This window comes from Heptranchias perlo, chromosome 8 (genome assembly GCF_035084215.1).
Source record: "Heptranchias perlo isolate sHepPer1 chromosome 8, sHepPer1.hap1, whole genome shotgun sequence".
Classification (NCBI taxonomy): Eukaryota; Metazoa; Chordata; class Chondrichthyes; order Hexanchiformes; family Hexanchidae; genus Heptranchias; species Heptranchias perlo.
Genome location: NC_090332.1, coordinates 83419350 through 83439445, shown reverse-complemented (window position 1 = coordinate 83439445; position 20096 = coordinate 83419350). Strand labels below are relative to the sequence as shown.

At 42.5% G+C, this 20096-nt stretch overlaps 1 protein-coding gene across 3 annotated transcripts in view; it reads right to left on the bottom strand.

Annotated features, from left to right (window-relative positions):
• plcb1 (phospholipase C beta 1) overlaps nt 1-20096 on the bottom strand; it is a 646154-nt gene that overhangs the window by 242778 nt on the left and 383280 nt on the right. For all 3 annotated transcript variants that reach the window (XM_067989433.1, XM_067989434.1, XM_067989436.1), the window contains exon 4: nt 6009-6149. In XM_067989433.1, coding sequence (XP_067845534.1) covers nt 6009-6149 — 141 coding nt within the window. The remainder of the gene's footprint in view (nt 1-6008; nt 6150-20096) is intronic.

Here is a 20096-nt window from a genome sequence, read left to right as displayed (position 1 = left end):
TTCTCCAGTCCTCTGGCACCACCCCCGCATGTACGAATGTAAGATTATGGCCATAATTTCCATCCTTACTTCCCTCAGCAACCTAGGATGCATCCCATCCGGACTGAGTGATATATCTACTTTAAGTACAGCTAGCCATTCAAATACCTTTTCTTTATCAATTTTTAGCCCATCCAGTATTTCAATTATATCTTGCTTGACTGAGACTCTGGCAGCATCTTCTTCCTTGGTAAAGGCAGATGCAAAGTATTCATTTAGTACCTCGGCCATCCCCTCTGCCTCCAGGAGTAGATCTCCTTTATGGTCCCTAATCTGCCCCACCCCTCCTCTTACTATCTGTTTACTGTTTACATGCCTGTGGAAGACTTTTGGATTCCCTTTTATGTTGGCCGCCAGTCTATTCTCATACTCTCTCTTTGCCCCTCTTATTTCCTTTTTCATTTCCCCTCTGAACTTTCTATATTCTGCCTGGTTCTTACTTGTGTTATCAATCTGTTATATGCCCCTTTTTTCCGTTTCATCTTACTCACTATCTCTTTTGTCATCCAGGGAGCTCTGGCTTTAGTTGCCCTGCCTTTCTGCCTCGTCGGAATGTGCCAGGACTGTACCCGAACCATCTCCTCCTTAAAGGCCGCCCAGTGTTCAATTCCAGTTTTGCCTGCCAATCTTTGATTCCAATTTACCCGGGCCAGATCTGTTCTCATCCCATTGAAATTGGCCCTCTTCCAATGAGTATTTTTTACTTTAGAGTGGTCCGTGTCCTTTTCCATAGCTATTCTAAACCTTATGATACTATGATCGCTGCTCCCTAAATGCTCCCCCATTGACACTTGCTCCACTTGGCCCGCCTCATTCCCTAGAACCAAGTCCAGCAATGCCTCCTTCCTCGTTGGGCTGGAAACGTACTGGTTAACAAAGTTATCCTGAACACATTTCAAAAATTCCTCCATTTATCAACTGTGTCAGCTGTCAGGAGAAAGGTGCCCCACCACTTTTTAAACTGTATTTTACCAGCTCCCTCAGTGGCACGGTTGGTAAATCTGATGCCCACATAGACCAACATGACCAGAGGTTTCATCTTTGATCTGTGCTAAGTTAGCTGATCTCAGACCAGGCACCAATAGGGGCCTCAACTATTGAACTCAGTGGCTCTTGGCTTGGTTGGGAGGGGGGCGTTGCAGTCAATTGGATTTTTACTCGGAGCCGTGGAGAGAGCAGGGGTGGAAGGGGGAGGGGGGAGGAGGACTTCAGGACGGGAAACCCGGAAATACGGATTTCCTGGCAATTTTGACATCAGGACGTCTTGTAAATTTCTTTCAGCAGGTTTCCCGCCGAACAGCCAGTGAGATTGAGAGGCCAGATGCCTGTCGGACACAGCCAGGAGCGGATGCCTGTTAAGTCGGACATCGGGAGGTTGGGGCCGGACATCGGGGTTTGAGGCCGGTCCTCGGTCGGGGGCAGGGGGGGGGGGTTCCAATCGCGGCAGGTGGGCTTGTTGGGCCTGGAGGAAACACTCCTGCTCCTCCTGGCCCACAAGGCACTCACCTCTTGATCTGGGCCTTCTCACCTCCTCTTACGTGACGAGAATCAGAAGGCCCGGGAATCCCGGCCCCCAGGAGTTAAAAATAAAAAAAGGTATTAAAATGCAGGCAAACAGCCTCCTTAAAAGATTTTACTGACTGACCCGCCTCCTGAAAGCAGATTGGTCGACCGCCCCTCACCCCGCCTCCGTTAAAACCAGAAGTGGGCGGGTTGGAGGCGAGTTGGGGTCGGGTTTTACATTTATTTTTTACAACTTTTACCTTCCCACTCGTCCCCAATCCACCCGTCCTTGGGGGTTAGAATTGCCCCCCCCTGCTCTCCACCAGTGACCAATGGTGGAAAGGACGTGTGTGTGGATATCAGATTAGTACAGGTTCGGTCTCAACTCTGAAGTCCCCCATGGGTGAATAGCCTACCAGGGCACCATGTAGAATGGCCTCCTGGGCAAAGTATTGGTGGGCACCTGTGGGATTGTATTCAAGCATGGCTGCCTTGAGGAGAGGAGGAGAAAAAAATTGGAGGCACAAAAATAATTTCAATAATACTTAACTACATTGTAAAAATATTAGCTGATTTCAGGACAGTGGGCTGCTGGAAAAATAACGAGCAAGGAAGCTGACAATAAAGCATTTACCACTCTTACTGAGCTTGCTCTGTCCCTGAAATATTTGCATGACATTAAGCAAGTAACTTTATAATCCCAACGATCAACACTTAATCTTTTAAATGGCTTTGTAATAAACTAATTACTGATACACTGATTACAGAGCAAAAAGCATTGCATTTAATGCGATTGTTTAATAAGCCACTTCAACATATAATAGTTGAAGAAGTCAAGCTTGCATTTGTACATTGCCTGAATTAAATTTCCAATCTTTAAATGGCTGTACTGTATTTTGAGCTCCTGCCAACTTTCACTTTACTTACTACTAACAACATTAAATTCAATATAGTGCTAAAAAGTCCAATAAAAGATTTTCAATAACTGACTTAGGGTGAATTTCCCAGCTTGTGATGCAGTCTCTTGGGGGTTTCAAGCTCCATAAGGGCCCCTAGGCCTGTTGGTGGTCATAGCCCTCACTACTCGCAATGCAGCCACTCCAGGACACCCTCCTCACAATGCACGCCAGTGTGGTGAGGCAGGGAGGGGATCTGACTCAGGACTTCCATACCGGCAACAAAATTGAAGATTTTGGAGAAAAAAAAAAGAGTCCAAGACATTTCAGATATAGATTATTAATTTAGGATAGAAAAAGGAGTACATTGAGTAAAAACTATTCCCCCTAAACTCTTCCTCCCCTTTAAGCAGTATTGACGCGAGCCACAGTGGTGATGTATCTGTTTAATCCTCATTAGTCTAGTGGGGAGGAGGTCGATGGTTTTATAGAGACCATGATTCTATCTGTTCCTAGTTAGACTAGGAGGTGGCTGTGCAGTGGAGAAGCACCAATCCAAAACTTACTAGCCCCTGACTCCTAAGAGACTCAAATTGAGGCCATTCATCGATAATTCTCCAAAATACCTGAATTGTAACTATTCAGGTTGGCCTATCACTTTAAAAATATTATGCTCCCCTACCACCATTTTATAAATCTCACCATCAGCTGGGTGGTGAGCCATAGGAAACATAGACTTTGAAGTCATTGCAGGAAAACATAAATGTTTCCTAACTTTCTGTTTTTAAATTCTGGCTGTGCAGTGTCGTTCGGTAGGCTTGATATTTGCAGAATGATCACGATACACATCCAATCTCCCTGAACTTATTTTGTTTTGTTTTTGAAACTATTTTTTTTAAATGTGTCTCACAAGCAGGAGATAAATAGTTTTGTATCTATCCAATCCTTGCTAGGCTTGTGAGGGCTTCATAATGGTGATGGGCTTGCTCAATCCTCATTAGTCTAGTGCGGAGGAGGTAGGTGGCTTTCCAGAGACCAAGATTCCATCCATTCCGAGTTAGTCTAAGGGGGTTAGTGCAGCATCTATTAAATGCTGACTAGATTTGGTTAAATGGGTGATGCAAATGATTTTATAATGGTGATAGAAATATTCAATTAATGGTAATCTACATGGTCGGGGAGGAGGCTTTATAATGGAGATGCATTCATCCAATCCTCATTGGTGCAGTAAACAGAGATGGAGATGGTTTTGTGTTGTTAATGCCTCCATCCATTCCCTGGTAGCTTATCGAAAAGAGGGTGGGCAGCCTTCTGTTGTTGGTGAACCCACCCATTCCCCGGTAATGGCACTGATTCATCTGTCCAACGCCCCATAGTTCACCGAGGAGACGCAGGAAGCGGGCTTACAATGTCAGCCTTGGGTCGGTGAGTAGCCCTCTTACCTCTGACGCAGAAGGTCATGGGTTCAAGCCCCACTCCAGAGACTTGAGCACAGAATCTAGGCTGACACTTCCGTGCAGTGCTGAGGAAGTGCTGCACTGTCGGAGGTGCCGTCCTTCAGATGAGACATTAAACCGTGGCCCCACTTGCCCTCAGGTGGATCCCATGACTCTATTCGGAGAAGAGCAGGAGAGTCCTCCCCAGTGTCCTAGCCAATATTTGTCCCTCAACCAAAACCTAAAATCAGATGATTGTGAGGAGGATAGCAGCAGACTTCAGGAGGACAGAGACAGACTAATGAAATGGGCAGACACATGGCAGATAAAATTTAATGCAGAGAAGTGTGAACTGATGCATTTTGGGAGGAAGAATGAGGAGAGGCAATATAAACTAAATGGTACAATTTTAAAGGGGGGTCCAAGAACTGAGAGTCCTGGGGGATCACATAAACAAATCTTTGAAGGTGGCAGGACAAGTTGATAAAGCTGTTAAAAAAGAATATGGGATCCTTGGCTTTATAAATAGCAGCACAGAGTACATCCCTAGGTCGGGAAAGACGCTATATAAATGTACGCTCTTTCTTACTTATTGTATCCATGACAGGAAAATCAAAATGGCGATGGCTATTGCTCATACTCTTTAACAATGAGGAAACCACCATACAGCAGTTACCTTAAAAGCAGCACAGGCAGTGTAAAGGTATTGGACAGAGAAGGGTAGTAGTAAGGATATGGGGTATTACTTTGCCATGGATCAGTAAAGGGAGACATAAAGCCATATTACTCTGCATAATTTGTGTTTTGCTGAAATCAGTATGAACAGAACTAAAACCATTATTAACCAAAACCACCACTTACATCGTTCCAGAAAATGGCCTAAAACATTTTTTTAAAGATGGTTTGCAGCAAGACTTTGTTTACTTATTCCCAAACAAACATTCCTCCTGTAATCATTAAATCTGCCCACAGAGATCACTGGAAAAATCTAGAGATGCAATTACTCAGATTTAATAAAACAAAAGGATGTTAAACTGTCCCCTGTTAGACAGCGCCTGGTCTGTGAACTGCACAATAATAAGTAGCAACTGGGCATAACACAGCACCATGATAGTACAGGACATCAGTTCAACACACACCCTGAGTTTTTTCTTACAACTATGTTGTTATGGGGATTAAAATAAGAAGGAGAATCATGTCCAGTCTGCTATTAGACCTCTTAGTGACCGGCTGGGAGCAGGATGCAGCTCACCTGCTCATCTGTTCAACTACAGGTGGCGCCCTCGCATTGGGAAAATAGAGCAGAAAATATGTGGGTTTTCACATACCGAAAAATAAGAAATCATACTTAATATAATTCAGTAAATGGTTTAATATCTCAATTTAATATCTCGACTAGAACAAATTTGAATTATCATTCTTGTTGATGCTAAATATTTTTAACTGGTACTCGTGGTTTTAAGACAACTAACCACAGGAAAATAAATAACTTATACACCATTTTAGCAGAGAAATGTTTTTCCATCTGTGGAGTGCATTTTTAGCCTCCCTTTGCCTAAATGATACAGCACAGAAGGAGGCCATTTGGCCCATCGTTCCAGTGCCAGCTCTTTGATGGAGCTATCCAATTAGCCCCATTCCCCTGCCCTTTCCCCCTAGCCCTGCAAATTTTTCCCCTTCAAGTGTTTATCTAATTCCCTTTTGAAAGTTATTATTGAATCTGCTTCCACCGCCCTTTCAGGCAGTGCGTTCCAAATCGTAACAACGATCATCTCCACTTTTAGAAAAAGAAGCTATATCGCTTATAAATAATAGAAAATTGGAATAGGAAATATTTGGTGGCTGATATCTTTTTTTTAAAAAAAGGAAACTTCTGCTTTGAAATAAGGTATGCAGGAACATTCGGAGGCTCGAAAGGACTGAAGCTTTAGTTGCCGGGTTTCCACTTCACTTCAGGCAAAATTGGCAACTGCAGGTATTCAGGAGCCAGCAGAAAGACCCGAGATACGCCTCACCTGAAACATAATGGCGCCCTTTCAAACATGCCTGACCGCAGTGCAATATTAGAGCGGGCATTCCAAGCTCGAGGAATCACACTGCGCGTCTGAACAGAATGGTGGGAATGCACAGGTACCTTTGCTACATCTTCCTGGAAGGCCATGAAGTTGAGATATGAAATGTTGACCAAGTCCGGCCCGTAAACCACAGTGACCATCCTGTTGTCCAGGCGATTCCCCTGATTTCCAACATCCAACAACTCTCGGAGCTTGGTGTCCTGGCGAAACAGAGAGAGAGTGGGTTGTAAGCGTAATGCATCCCCTCTGCTTCGTTTTATTCAACAGCAGGCAGATATGATCAGTATCATTACATTATTCAAAGGGATTTAACTCATCATCTTAATGTACATGTGTGTATTTATTAAAATTCATTGCTTTAAAAAAAAGCTCACTTTTTTCCCTCCCTTCAGATTAGAGATGCCAGTGTTGGGGAATGGAACACTTCCTGCATCTGGTGTGAGCGTCAAGAACTGTCCATGTAGCATGGATCAAAGACACAGTAAAGCTCTTTCTATTCTTCTTAACAATGTGTCTGGGTCCCAACAACAGTAAGAACACCCCCCACTGCATCTGTAAGGATTGTTCCACTGCACAGCACTCACCCCATACAATCTTTTTCAATGAAATTGCCAGTTTGGTGCCAATTTATGGTGAACTATATGGAGCTTTGTAATGTGAACCTATGCCTTCTGGGAACTGAACTGAGATTTCTTAAACCCATCTACATACAGTCAGCAGAGAGAGGAAACTTTTATTCCACTATTTCTGGTAGGGCTTAAAACCTGGTCCCATAGGTCATTAAACAGGAACCTGAAAATTGCTATCTGTGATGTTTATTGTACGAATGCTTAACGCGCTCACATCAAGTTCCTCCTCTTCTCTAGGACGAGATATTAAACCGAGGCCCCATCTGCCTCTTCAGGTGGATACCTTGGCACTACGCAAAGGAGAATGGGGAGTTCTCTTGATGTCTTGTTCAACGCCTTGGGACGTTTTACTATGTTAAATGCGCTATATAATCGGTAATCTGTACTGATTGCAACGCAATGAGGCACCTTAGAGTGTCATGAACTGTATGATATAAGGTGTAACTATTATTTGTATCATGATATTTGAATTGTACTGTATGTACCTTTACAAATTTTGTGAATAAAGTATATTTTTGAAAGAAAAACAAATTTGCTATATAAATGCAAATTGTTGTTGTCCTGGCCAACATTTATCTCTCAACTAACAGCACCAAAAACAGATTAACTGGTCATTATCTTTTTGCTGTTTGTGGGACCCTGCTGTGTGCAAAATAGCTGCTGTGTTTGCCTACAAAAAAGCGACCACATTTCAAAAGTAATTAATTGTCTGTAAAAGCACGTTCGGATGACTCAAGGTAAAAAAGAGACGATATGAATACAAGCAATTTCTTTCCCTATAACAGAGGTGGTAGCCTGGTTATTTTAAATTGGATTAATGCGCCCCATTAAAATGAGAGATTGAAAAACTTGACAGAAATGTGACAAGTGTTCATGTGATAATATCATGGGCAGTAAATTCTAGTCTGGCAAGCACACTATACCACCCAAACCCACAAACAGAAATTATTAAAGAAAAAATGAATCAAACATAATCTTCTACCTGAAACAAAAAAAAGGGAAAATGCTAGGAACACTTAGCAGACAGAACAAGCAGCATCTTTGCAGAGAACAGAAGAGTTCAGGTTTGAGGTGTGGACCCTTCATCAAAATCAAAATCACCCCAAAACGTTAACTTCTCTGCTCTCTCCACAGATGTTGCCTGACCTGCTGAGTCTTTCCAGCATTTTATGTTTTCGTTTCAGATTTCCAGCTTTTTGCTTACAATCTTCTATCCACTGTACAGGTCTCTTTTTCATTGAAAATCCAATTCATAATTGCAAACAATGATATATGTACATTAACATTCCTCTTCACATTTTTATACTGTTTCAGTTCTTCAAAATTAAAACACACTGCAGAGCAAAATAAAGACCAGACTTTATGATTTGATTTTTTAATCTTGCTCCTTTTATTTAATTGAAACACAAAAGAAAGCTCACTTATAAAATTTGCCATTTGTTAAATGTGCTGCCCAGTGCTGAATACAAATCATCTGTGTAATTGCTAAGGTAAAATGACTGATTTGATATGCTGGAGACAATTAAGACCAAGGTTTCGTTTCAATTTGAATGCCGGTCTCGTCAAACAGTATCAATCAAGCCTCTCTTTTCTAAACTCTTTAAGTCGAAAGCTTTGTCGATTAATCTGTGAGCCAGTTCTTGCCTTGGATAAAACCCCCACAAATCCAATTCAAGGACAAAGGCCAAAGAAATTTTTATAATTCAGCTGAGCAGCCCTGAAATATGGCACAGCAGACAATGGTGTCTTACCGTGTATAAAATTCGATATTGAATAACTGTGTGGAACAGAAAGGTAATGAGATGAATGGAGCTGCAGTCTTTCACTTTACCTACTGCCTTGCACATCTCTCAGCAAACAGTTTCGGAACTTAGTATTTACTAGATAATAATACATATTCCACTTCTTAATGTTTACTTGAGAATATTTTTCCAGTTGCCCAGCAGTGGCAATCAACCTGATTTTTATTGTGAAGTACCAGATTGTTGAAATGTCTGCACTAGAGCTGCAAAGAAATATATATATCTCATCATGTCTAAAGGAAAGTAGAAATATTTCAATAAATTACAACTGTACCCTTACACCCCTCCCTTTGAAATAACAATTGCTGGGCAATTTTCAGTTCACAGAGGGGATCACAAATGCAAGCCTACATTAAAGGGGCATCGACCGATCATAGAATCATAGAAGGTTACAGCACGGAAGGAGGCCATTCGGCCCACCAAGTCCGCGCCGGCTCTGTGCAAGGGCAGTCCAGCTAGTCCCACTCCCCCGCCCTATCCCCATAGCCCTGCAACGTTAACACGGTTTCTCTCTCCAAAGCTGCTGCCTGACCGGCGAAGTGTTTTCCAGCATTTTATGCTTTTATTTCAGATTTCCAGCAGCCGCAGCATTTTGCTTAATGTCAAAGGTGCGATTGTAGTTGCAGAAGAAACAAGTTACTTAGAACAACAAAATGGGTACGTCTGCATCAGCAACACGGCGATTTCTTCAAAACAATTGAACAGGGCACCAGAGGATCACAGGCACATGCCTTTCCGTCAGACAGTGATCCCAGGAAATGAAGCTGTCGGGTAGATTTTCCACAGGGGTTCTCCTGATCATCTGTTGTAACTTAAGCAGAAGATCCACAGTGCTAATGAGTATCTCTGGGGTTTCCACAGATCTGATGCCGAAGTTATGGCAGACAACCTGGAGAACCCCCATGGAAATTCAACCACTGACCTTGTGCAGAGTATTGTTCAAAGAAAGAACGAACGGACTTGCATTTATACAGAACCTTTCACAACCTCAGGACGTCCCAAAGTGCTGCACAGCCAATGAAGTGCTTTATTTTTTAAAGTGTAGTCACTGTTGTAATGTAGGAAACGCGGCAGCCAAATTGTGCACAGCAAGCTCCCACAAACAGCAATGAAATAAATGACCAGATCATCCATTTTAGGAGTAGATTGAGGGATAAATGATTAAGCCCCACCTGTTGTACAATTTTGCCACACTATAGTGTTGGCTAGGGGCTGCAGAAAGTAACCTGAGACATCAGCTGCTGAAACACAAAGGCAAGAATAACTTTAGAACTGAAGTAACCTGAGTTCAGTCGCTGGCCTTAGCTGGATGGAACCGGTTTGAATTAGCTAAGTTTTGTGAAAGACAAAGGAAATGTGATAAGACACAAGTCCTTATTTAGAAAAGGAGTAATGAGATAATGCTACCTAAGTCCTTGGGACAGAGCCAATGAGGAGAAGACACAGGGTAACTGAGAAAGCCTAAACCAACGAAAGAGAGAGACAGCACAGCTTGAAGAGATAAGATTCGGAATAAGAATGAAGGATCTGGGGCGTAGAGCCAGAGTGAACACTCCGGAGACCAACCATCATGGAAGTGGAAGACCCTACGTCAGGGACGTAGAGACGAAGTAGAGAGAGAGAGAGAGAGAGAGAGAGAGAACGGAACGCCTGGCCAGCGTCAGCTCTCCTTTTCGGGTATTATCCTTTATATTCTGTGACCACTCAGGGAGTGTCAGAGAAACCTAGTGGGTTTGCGTTTGTACTAAGCCAGTAACCGTAACCGGTCACCTCCGGTCAACAATAGTAAAGGCACCTTGGCTTTGGAGAGGGTACTGAGAAGGGTGATTTAATCAATGATTCACAAACAGCTGTTAAGCTACAAGGGAAAGCTATGGAAACTGAAAATGTTTATGCTTGAAAAAATAAATCTCATTGAAATACTCAAGGGTTATTGGCAACATAAACCCGAACATGTTTGATATAGTCTCAAACTCTGCAACTAGAAGGGTATGGACTGAAGCTTAGAAGAGGAAAGTGAAGAAATGGTTCAGATTTATTTAGTTTACACAATGGGTGGCGAATGCGTGGAGTGAATAGCTCAGGGAGGCAGATTGTGTAGGTACATTCAAGAGTTAGATGTTTGGATATTTGAGGTCTGGACTTTGGGTCCACCCCAATTGATTGTAATGGTCTCTTCAAGTCCTTTACATTGCTATGTTTTTTTTGTGGGGATCCAAAATCTTTGTAAGCCAAGATTCCAATAGAAAGGCTTCTAAATGGGTTAACAGGCTGCTTTTCCTTATTTAAAACTGAGGCACCTGATTTTAGGGCTACAGTCAAACCCATTGATTAATGATGAATACATTGCTGGCTGGTGCGGTGGGTGCTGACTCTGTCTCTGCCTTCATGAGGGAGTGGACCAGTTCCTGACTGGGGCAGAAATCGCATCATATCGAAGGTAAGTGTCTTTAGGGATAACACAGTGTTATCTCGAACATTTTATAGATAACCCTGTACAAAGTCTTTATAGATAGCACTTTGTATAACCTCCTTGAAATACTCTGTCCTTATCATTTCTACAACCTTTGAATGGATAGATATCTGTTAAAATGCCCATCTTGGTATTACAGCTTAAACCAATATGTACACTGGGATACAGTATCTTGAACACCCTATCCAGACTATGTTCTAACAGTTTACTAGTGAGTCAACCATTAACATTAGACAAACTTGCTAATGATGTCTAATAGCTTGGGCTAGTCCAGGGTGCTCCATATATTAGAGATTCACTCCAAATAGCTGTCAGGGAGAAACGACCCCTTTAGTTAATGAATTATCAACAGGCAGAGGAATTCTGAATAATAACATAATTTAGACAAGGGCAATCTGAAGACAAAAGTAGTCTCACTTAAATTAAAGTGCTGCACAAATTTTCAATTATTGTGATGGTCCAGAACCTTATAAGAAATCGGAGCAGGAATAGGCTGTATGGCCCCTCGAGCCTGTTCTGCCATTCAATATAATCATGGCTCATCTTTGACCTCAACTCCACTTTGCCGCCCGATCTCCATATCCCTTGATTCCTTTGAGGTCCAAAAATCTATCGATCTCAGTCCAGAATAGAAACAACGACTGACCACCCTCTGAGTGAAGAAATTTCTCCTCATTTCAATCCTAAATGCTCGACCCCTTATCCTAAGACTATGTCCCTAGTTCTAGACTCTCCAGCCAGGGGAAACAGCCTCTCAGCATCTACCCTGTCAAGCCCCCTCATAATCTTATATGTTTCAATGAGATCACCTCTCATTCTTCTAAACCCCAGAGAGTATAGGTTCATTCTACTCAATCTCTCCTCACAGGACAACCCTCTCATCCCAGGAATCAATCTAGTGAACCTTCGTTGCACCCCCTCTAAGGCAAGCATATCCTTCCTTAGATAAGGAGACTAAAACTGTACACAGTACTCCAGGTGTGGTCTCACCAAAGCCCTGTACAATTGCAGCAAGACTTCCTTAGTCTTGTACTCCAATCCACATGCAATAAAGGCCATCATACCATTTGCCTTTCTAATTGCTTGCTGTACCTGCATGTTAACTTTTTGTGTTTCGTGTACAAGGACACCCAAATCCCTCTGAACACCAACATTTAATAGCTTTTCACCATTTAAAAAATATCCTGTTTTTCTATCCTTCCTGCCAAAGTGAATAACCTCACATTTCCCCACATTATACTCCATTTGCCACCTTCTTGCCCACTCACTTAACCTGTCTATATCCCTTTGTAGGCTCCTTGGGGGTGATTTTAACCCCCAAAAATAGGTCGGTTAGGGGCGGGTGGGAGTTGAAAATAGTTGTTTTTTGGGTTGCGATCGCAACTCAGCTTCTCTTCTGGGTTTAACGTGGGCGGTAAAAGTACAGGCTTCCCACTAGGAATGCAAAGTCCGAAAATTTTGCGGTTGTGACCCAAAAAAACAACTATTTTCAACTCCCACCCGCCCGTTCTTGGGGGTTAAAATTACCCCGTGTCCTCCTCACAGCTTACTTTCCCACCGAGCTTTGTATCGTCAGCAAACTTGGATACATTACACTCGGTCCCTTCATCTAAGTCATTAATATAGATTGTAAATAGCTGAGGCCCCAGCACTGATCCTTGCGGATCCCCACTAGTTACAGCCTGCCAACCTGAAAATGACCTGTTTATTCCTACTCTCTGTTTTCTGTCCGTTAACCAATCCTCTATCCATGTTAATATATTACCCCCAACCCCATGAGCCCTTATCTTGTGTATAAGCAATTCTGCTTCAATGTTTGGAGCAAAGCAACATCCATTACAAAAACAGCTCTCCGCAGCCACTTTACGTACAAATTGTTTAGAACAGATCCCCAGTGAAATGCTGTCTTCTTTGTCACATATTTATTTGAATTTCTCATCAAGAACAAGATTACCGATCAAACCGTAACAAATTCCTCTTTTACGACTCTAATTGAAGGTTAAATTGCAATCTATTTTTCAGCCGATAGAAATTCTATTTGCTTCGATAGTCCATGTAAACCACCGTTTCATATTCATGTTGAGAACCAGTCGCTTGCGTCACAGTATAATTCTTATAACTTATCTGTCATTTTCATTTCGTCTTATCGGCTGAAAGCACTGTGTTTTTGAGTTCTCTCCTTTTCCATTAAGCTAACAAATCAAAATCATCAACAGCTTATCAACCAATAAAACCGCCGAGCCATCACCAAAGGACATCTTGCAAATTGAACAGGCTGAATTAAAAGATGCAGATTAAAGGTGACACATAAAGAATTGTTTGGCTTTCACCTTCTTTAGTGTTGCTTTGAAAAGGAGTCTGTTTTGTTAATAAATCGACATAAATCAGATCACTACTTGTAGAAAATAGTCAACAAATTTCAGACAGGAAACACCAAAAAATCTAAGGTTAGTCACGATTCTTGTCAACTCTTACTTCTTTTAAAAAAAAGGCTACTGATGTAGGACTTCCCCTTTAATTATATGTGTCACAAAATCTGGAGTGTTGGGTAAATCAGTGTTCAAGTCGAAAACAGAAAATGCTGGAAACGCTCAGCAGTTCCGTGGAACAGCCTCTGTTGAACGAACACAAACCAGTTGATGTTTCATGTCGAAGACTCTCCCTCAGAACTTTTGTGACTTTTAAGCTGATCAGCAAACGGCCACTTGTGCTGGTGCATAACAACAACAACTTGCATTTATATAGCGCATCTAACGTGGAAGGATCTCCCAAGGTGCTTCATAGAAGTGTGATCAGGCAAAAATCAACGCAGCGCTAAAGAAGGAGATATTAGGAGCAGTGACTAAAGGTTTGGTCAAAGAAGCGGGGTTCAAGGAGGGTTTTAAAAGAGGAAAGAGAGGTGGCGAGACGGAGAGGTGTAGGGAGAGAATTCTGAAGTTGAGGGTCTAGATGGCAGAAGGCATAGCCGCCAATGGTGTGACGAAAAGATTTCAGGATGAACTCAAAGCCAAAGTTGGAGGAATGTAGAGTTCCAGGAGGTTTGTAGGGGTAGAGAAGGTTACAGAGATAGGGATGAGCAAGGCCATGAAGGGATTTTAACACGAGGATGAGAATTTTAAATTTGAGGCAGCGAGGGACCAGGAGCCAGTGTAGGTCAGCGAACACAGGGGTCATGGGTGAGCGGGATTGGTGTGGGATAGGATATGCGCAGCAGATTTTTGTTGATCTGAAGTTTATGGAGGATGGCAGGCTGGCCATGAGAGTATTGGAATAGTCGAGACTGGAGGTAACAAAAGGGTTTAAGAAGGTTTAAGAAGGTGGTTTGTGAAGGATTTAAGAAGATAGTTTGTAATGGAGAAAAGGAGTTGGGGGTTATCTTTGCCTTCAAGGATGATGCTAGAGTAGCAAGCAATTAAGGCAGAGGTGAGCAAGGCCTGATAGTGCTTGATGTTGTCCAGCAAGATCTGGTGATCGATGTTTAAATCAGATGTGCACCAGATACGCTCAAGTCTGCACCCTTTGAACTTGAGGGAGTTAAGATGACAGCTATACTAGGACGAATGACCAGGCTGGGAGAGGGCTTTACTGGGGACAGGGGCATCAAAAGTGGAGGTGAAGGAGTGGTTGAGCAGATTAATAGGTGCAGAGGTATCATGGTGAATGGAGGACCAAAGGTTAGAAAATCAGAAGTTTGAAAGAGCAGACCTAAATGTTTACAGGCCATAACCTGTGCAAAGGTGTGTCTTACACATAGGATTTTGTAATATCTATATTTGAAATAAAATATGCACTATTAAAATCTGGGTGACCCCACTTTTTGTTGCAAAAATAACTACGCTAAATGTTAACAATTACATGTCCTTGTTTTCAAATGCAGCGTAAAGATGTCTCCTTCTTGATGACTCAAGTAACCAATGAGGTAAAACAATTGGGTGCCACAGTGGATTGGACACTATCCTTTTACCGATAGGACCTCAGATCAAATCCAGCCCAGCTGACTGACTGAATGAAAACCTCCTTTATGCTGGTTGCAAGAGTCTTAAACGAAATGAATTTAGATGCTCTCAACCAAGTTCTTGGTGGCTTGAACCCACAGCACTAGAAGTCCACAATTTGGCACAAGTTATTCCTAAACCAGTAATTTAGTTCAGAGAGGGTGTGGCCACAGCTGGTGTTATAGCTAAGGCAGATTTGTTAGGACTTGAGTACAGAGAGCATTATTCTGTGTCTGGCCCATGCTACACCTTGACCTGGAAGAGCCTGATCTTTACACTTGACATCCAAAAGTATGCTACTCCTCAGTAACGGTATTAACTCCACCTTAATAACACCAATTAAAAAGAAATCAACCATACATGTTGAAAAATAAAGTTACTGGCAAAAACTGCTGTTTAACTATTCCCCAAGAATGGTTATGACCATTCCCAGCAGCACATGTACTCCCTTCAGTAACGGTGCAAAATGTCAAGAATATGTAAATCAAATAAAAATAAAGAAGCTGTTTGCTCTGATCCCCAGCATGCAGTGCAATTACATCATGGCCAAATTCCACCCAAGATCCTGCAGCAAGACAGAACACATGAGTACAGCAAGGATGACCACAATGTGCAGCATGATATGGAAATTTTGTGGTGACAAAAACATTCATTATATTTGCGGGAATCATGCCAAGCTTGTCGAAGAAAAATGAATAATTCTATTTTTGAGAATCGCACAAACCAAGAACGCTTAGAAAAGAGAAGGCTGAGGGCTGACCTGTTAGAGGTCTTCAAGATTATGAAAGGGTTTGATCGGATAGATGTAGAGAAGATGTTTCCACTTGTGGGGGAGGCCAAAACTAGGGGCCATAAATATAAGATAGTCACTAATAAATCCAACAGGGAATTCAGGAGAAACTTCTTCACCCAGAGAGTAGTTAGAATGCAGAACTCACCACCACATGGAGTAGTTGAGGCGAATAGCATAGATGTATTTAAGGGGGAGTTAGCTAAGCACACGAGGGAGAAAGGAAAAGAAGGATATGCTGATAGTGTTCGATGAAGAGGGGTGGGAGGAAGCTCGTGTGGAGCATAAATGCTGGCGTGGACCAGTTGGGCCGAATGGCCTGTTTCTGTGCTGTAGTGTCGATGTAATATGTAATTCTATGAACTGTTGGTTCTGGATGCATCACTGCAGGACTTGCATCGGCGCAGGGCTGTGCAAGCATGCGTCAACATGGCTGCATGAGTGTGAAGGTTGCAACAGGAGGGGAGGGGGGAGCTGGGTGATGACAGTTGTTGTTTAGTGTGATCACTGTGGGAGTGTGGGTGTTTCATCAGTATGGGGGGAGGGGGGGGGGGGGGCTGCAAATGGCATCGCCATTAGTTCTGTGAGACGTACCGAGAAAGGAAAAGCATTAACAAGATTATTCAGCCACTAAACCTTCGTTAGATAGAATCTGCGTGAGAATAAGAGAGCTCAGGTTCCTCTTTTCATTTCTCACAGTTCAAACCCAAAGGCTCACTGGTAAAAACAGTCACTGTGACAGCATGTTACTTAAAATATTAGAATAAAATACTAAAGGGTTTCATTTTCTCTCTGCACTATTTCCAGTAGATGAGTTAATGGGCGCAGGTTGAATTCTGTCTGCATTGTTCAAACACAATCCTTAAGCCATTTAAACAGGTCGACTGCATTTAAATAGCGCTGACAGGAACTTTACACATGCACATTAACTGGTACACTAAAAATAGTGCAGAAAGGAGATTAAACCCCTGGTTTTCTACCATTGAGATCAATGGCGGAGTAAAATGAGATTCTAATGATTAAGATCGAGACTTGCCTTTTAATTTATTGGCTCAAGGGAATTCTGATTGATTAAACTGTCAATAATATTTATAGAGTTTGGTGTTCTTTCCATTTAAATCTATGACAACATTCCACATAAGTTTCAACAAATGATGTTACCATCATATTGGATACATTTTTGTGATGAGCATGCGTGCACCTGCAGCAAGGAGATTAGAATTTAGAAGAAAGGAATCCAAAAATCCTCTGATAAACAAATTCAGAGAGGAAATATCTTCCATTTTTAACCTTGGAGCATTCAGCAGGAATGGGGAGGTTGTCCTCAGGGAGGATATGAGCTGACAATCAAGGATATACAGTACAAGATGGGTTGTGAAAGGTCAGTGGTACACAGCAGGAGATGGGACATGAATTATTAGTTTAAGGTAAACAGCACAAGTTGGGACATGATTTATCAGCTTAAGGTATATACCCTAAGATAGGGCATACACTGTCAATTTGGGGTATACAGCAGTAGATGGGACAAGTTGTCAGTCTAGCATAGACAGCACAAGATGATATGAGCAGTTAATTTACAGTATACAGCACAAGATTGGGTATGAGTTGTTGGTTTAGGGTACACAGTACAAGATGGGACATGAGCTGTTACTTTAGTGTACACAGCAGAAGACTGGATATATATTGTTGCTTTAAAGTACACAGTGGAGGATGGGACATGAGCCTTTAAGTTAGGGTACGTGGCGGAAGATAGTACATGAGCCGTTACGTTAGGGTACATGGCAGAAGATGGGACATGAGCCGTTACGTTAAGGTACACAGTGGAAGATGGGACACGAGCCGTTACGTTAGGGTACACGGCAGAAGATAGTACATGAGCCGTTACGTTAGGGTACACGGCAGAAGATAGTACATGAGCCGTTACGTTAGGGTACACGGCAGAAGATGGGACATGAGCCGTTACGTTAGGGTACACGGCAGAAGATGGGACATGAGCCGTTACGTTAAGGTACACGGCAGAAGATGGGACATGAGCTGTTAAGTTAGGGTACACGGTGGAAGATGGGACACGAGCCGTTACGTTAGGGTACACGGCAGAAGATGGGACATGAGCCGTTACGTTAAGGTACACGGTGGAAGATGGGACACGAGCTGTCAGTTGAAGAATGCAGTACAAGATGGGGATGACGCGTTAGTTAAGGGAAAACAGCATGAGATGGAAAGTGAATGGTTAAATAAGGAAACTGAACACAAGATTGTATAAAAGCCATCAGTTTAGGTTACAGAGCACAAGATGGAACATGAGCGGTCAATGGGGCCACAGATGACATGATCAATTTTTTCTGGTACTCTAACATTTTGCACAGGCCAAAACTATGAAAATTATTTCGAAGTGAACTGTTCCGCAGAAGTGGCACACAGCATTGTTCTGTCCGGATATAAGTTATCTTTTAAGAGGGTGCAATGTGAACCATTGTCTAGAAAGAAATTAAGGGGGGAGGGGGGAGGAATTTTAACCCTACCCACCCAGCGGAAACTGGGCGGGTGCACAATTAAAATGCCCCATGTCACTTACCCGCCAGAAGGCTGCTCAGATCCTGCCATTTCCCATTTTAACGGCGGCTTCTGGACAGGCTGCTAAGCCGTCGTCGTCCTAATTCACATATGTTAATCTGGGTCCATGACATCATTAGGCCTTGACAGTGATTTTAACTTCAGCCTGAGTGGAGAAACCATAGTGGCTTTCCCAACAGGTGAAGGTCAGCGTGAAGAAGGTCGGGAAGCTGACGTGGATCTCCAGGTAGGTGTTTAACATTCCCTTTGTGGGGCCTATAATGAAAGTTGAGGCCTACCCTGCCCCAGTCTCAACCCCCTCACCCCCTTTCTTTACCACAGCAGCCTCCCCCCCGCCCCCCCGGAACCTCCTTCCCCATACTTACCTAAGTGTCGGTGGCTAGCAACCGCTTCCCGTCTACTTCCTGCCTGTTCCGGGTGGGATGTGGATCAGAGGCATGTTAATGAGGTTTGGCAGTTAAAACCACCATTTCCACGTACAGCTACGGGCGGGCGGGAAATGAACTGAAACCAGCGGTGACCCTGCCGGAAAACCACTGGCAGTTAAAATCCCCTTCCTATGTTTATGCAGAGGACAATGATACAATCTGGTCCAACTTCAACTAGCTGCCGTTTCTTTGATAAAAATATTGTGCAAAATGTATTTGTTTTGGGACGGTATCGCAAAACAAGCAATAGCGACTCACCAGCCCATTCTGCTTGATTTTCTTTTCAATCGACTTCCAGACAAATTTAGACCCCCCCATTGATCCTAGAGGCTTCAAGTGAGCAAGGCTCAGGTCATTCTCTTACAGCTTGAATAACTGTCCAGCAACTTCTCCTCGATTGCACACTGGGCTGTTACAATATCTGGAGTTCACTGGTTCGTCTTGACACAGATCAAAATACGTGTTTCCTCCTCCATTTATCTGGCACGCGTCAAACAGAGTTTAATTTTAAGAGAATGTTACTGTACGTTAATGCTACAGGTTGGTTTCTTTTCTCAATCACAGAAATGAACGTTGTGTAGCTTCAGTAATAGTAGATCTATCAGTCGTCTTTCTGAATGAAAAATACGATTTCCTCAAAAGAAACTACAATTCGTAATGTTTTATTGCAATCAGGCAACACACCTCCGACAGAATTATGTAAATTGTGTAGGACCTGGGCTTTATTTGCAATGTCCCCGTTCAAAGTAGATTCACTGCACAGCTCCCTCTGGTTTTGCATCATTATTTGAAGCCGAACGACCATTATTATGGTCTAATAATGCTGAACTCCTGATTTATGCTCGCTGTCACATTCAAGTACTCTGCCACTATCTGATTCTGAAGGATATTTTGTTATAAGCTTTAGGTTACAAAACAAACACAATGGCCATCTGAATTCATATTGTCTACTTAAAGAATAACCCAATAACACTCTAGCGCTATTTTTCAATGTAGGCAGATAGGTTCTTTTCCTCATAAAGAAAGCATTTCCATTTTATGAACCATTTGTCTTTATAACTCCTTCTGCAGTACAGTTAAATTATAAATAATCTCCATCGTTCAAACTTGTCAAAAACCGTTAGAATAATGCTGAACCAGATTAGGAAAGTTTCATTCTCATGTCCTTTACAACATAGGCGTTTAAGGAAAAAGTAACAATTTCCCACACAGATCGGCTGTTTGCCTCTCTGGTTCTTTATATGATCTAGGAGAAGACAGAAGCTAGATTCTAACCAGGAAGACTTTACAAAAGCCTTCGCTACCGAACGAACTGAAACAAGTTCTCACAGTAACTAGTGCTAAATACATATAGATAGATACAGGGTAATTGCTCAGGGGTACGGTATTGTAATGGTTATGTTACTGGACTAGTAACCATGAGGCCTGGACTAATAATCCAGAGAGCACGGGCTCA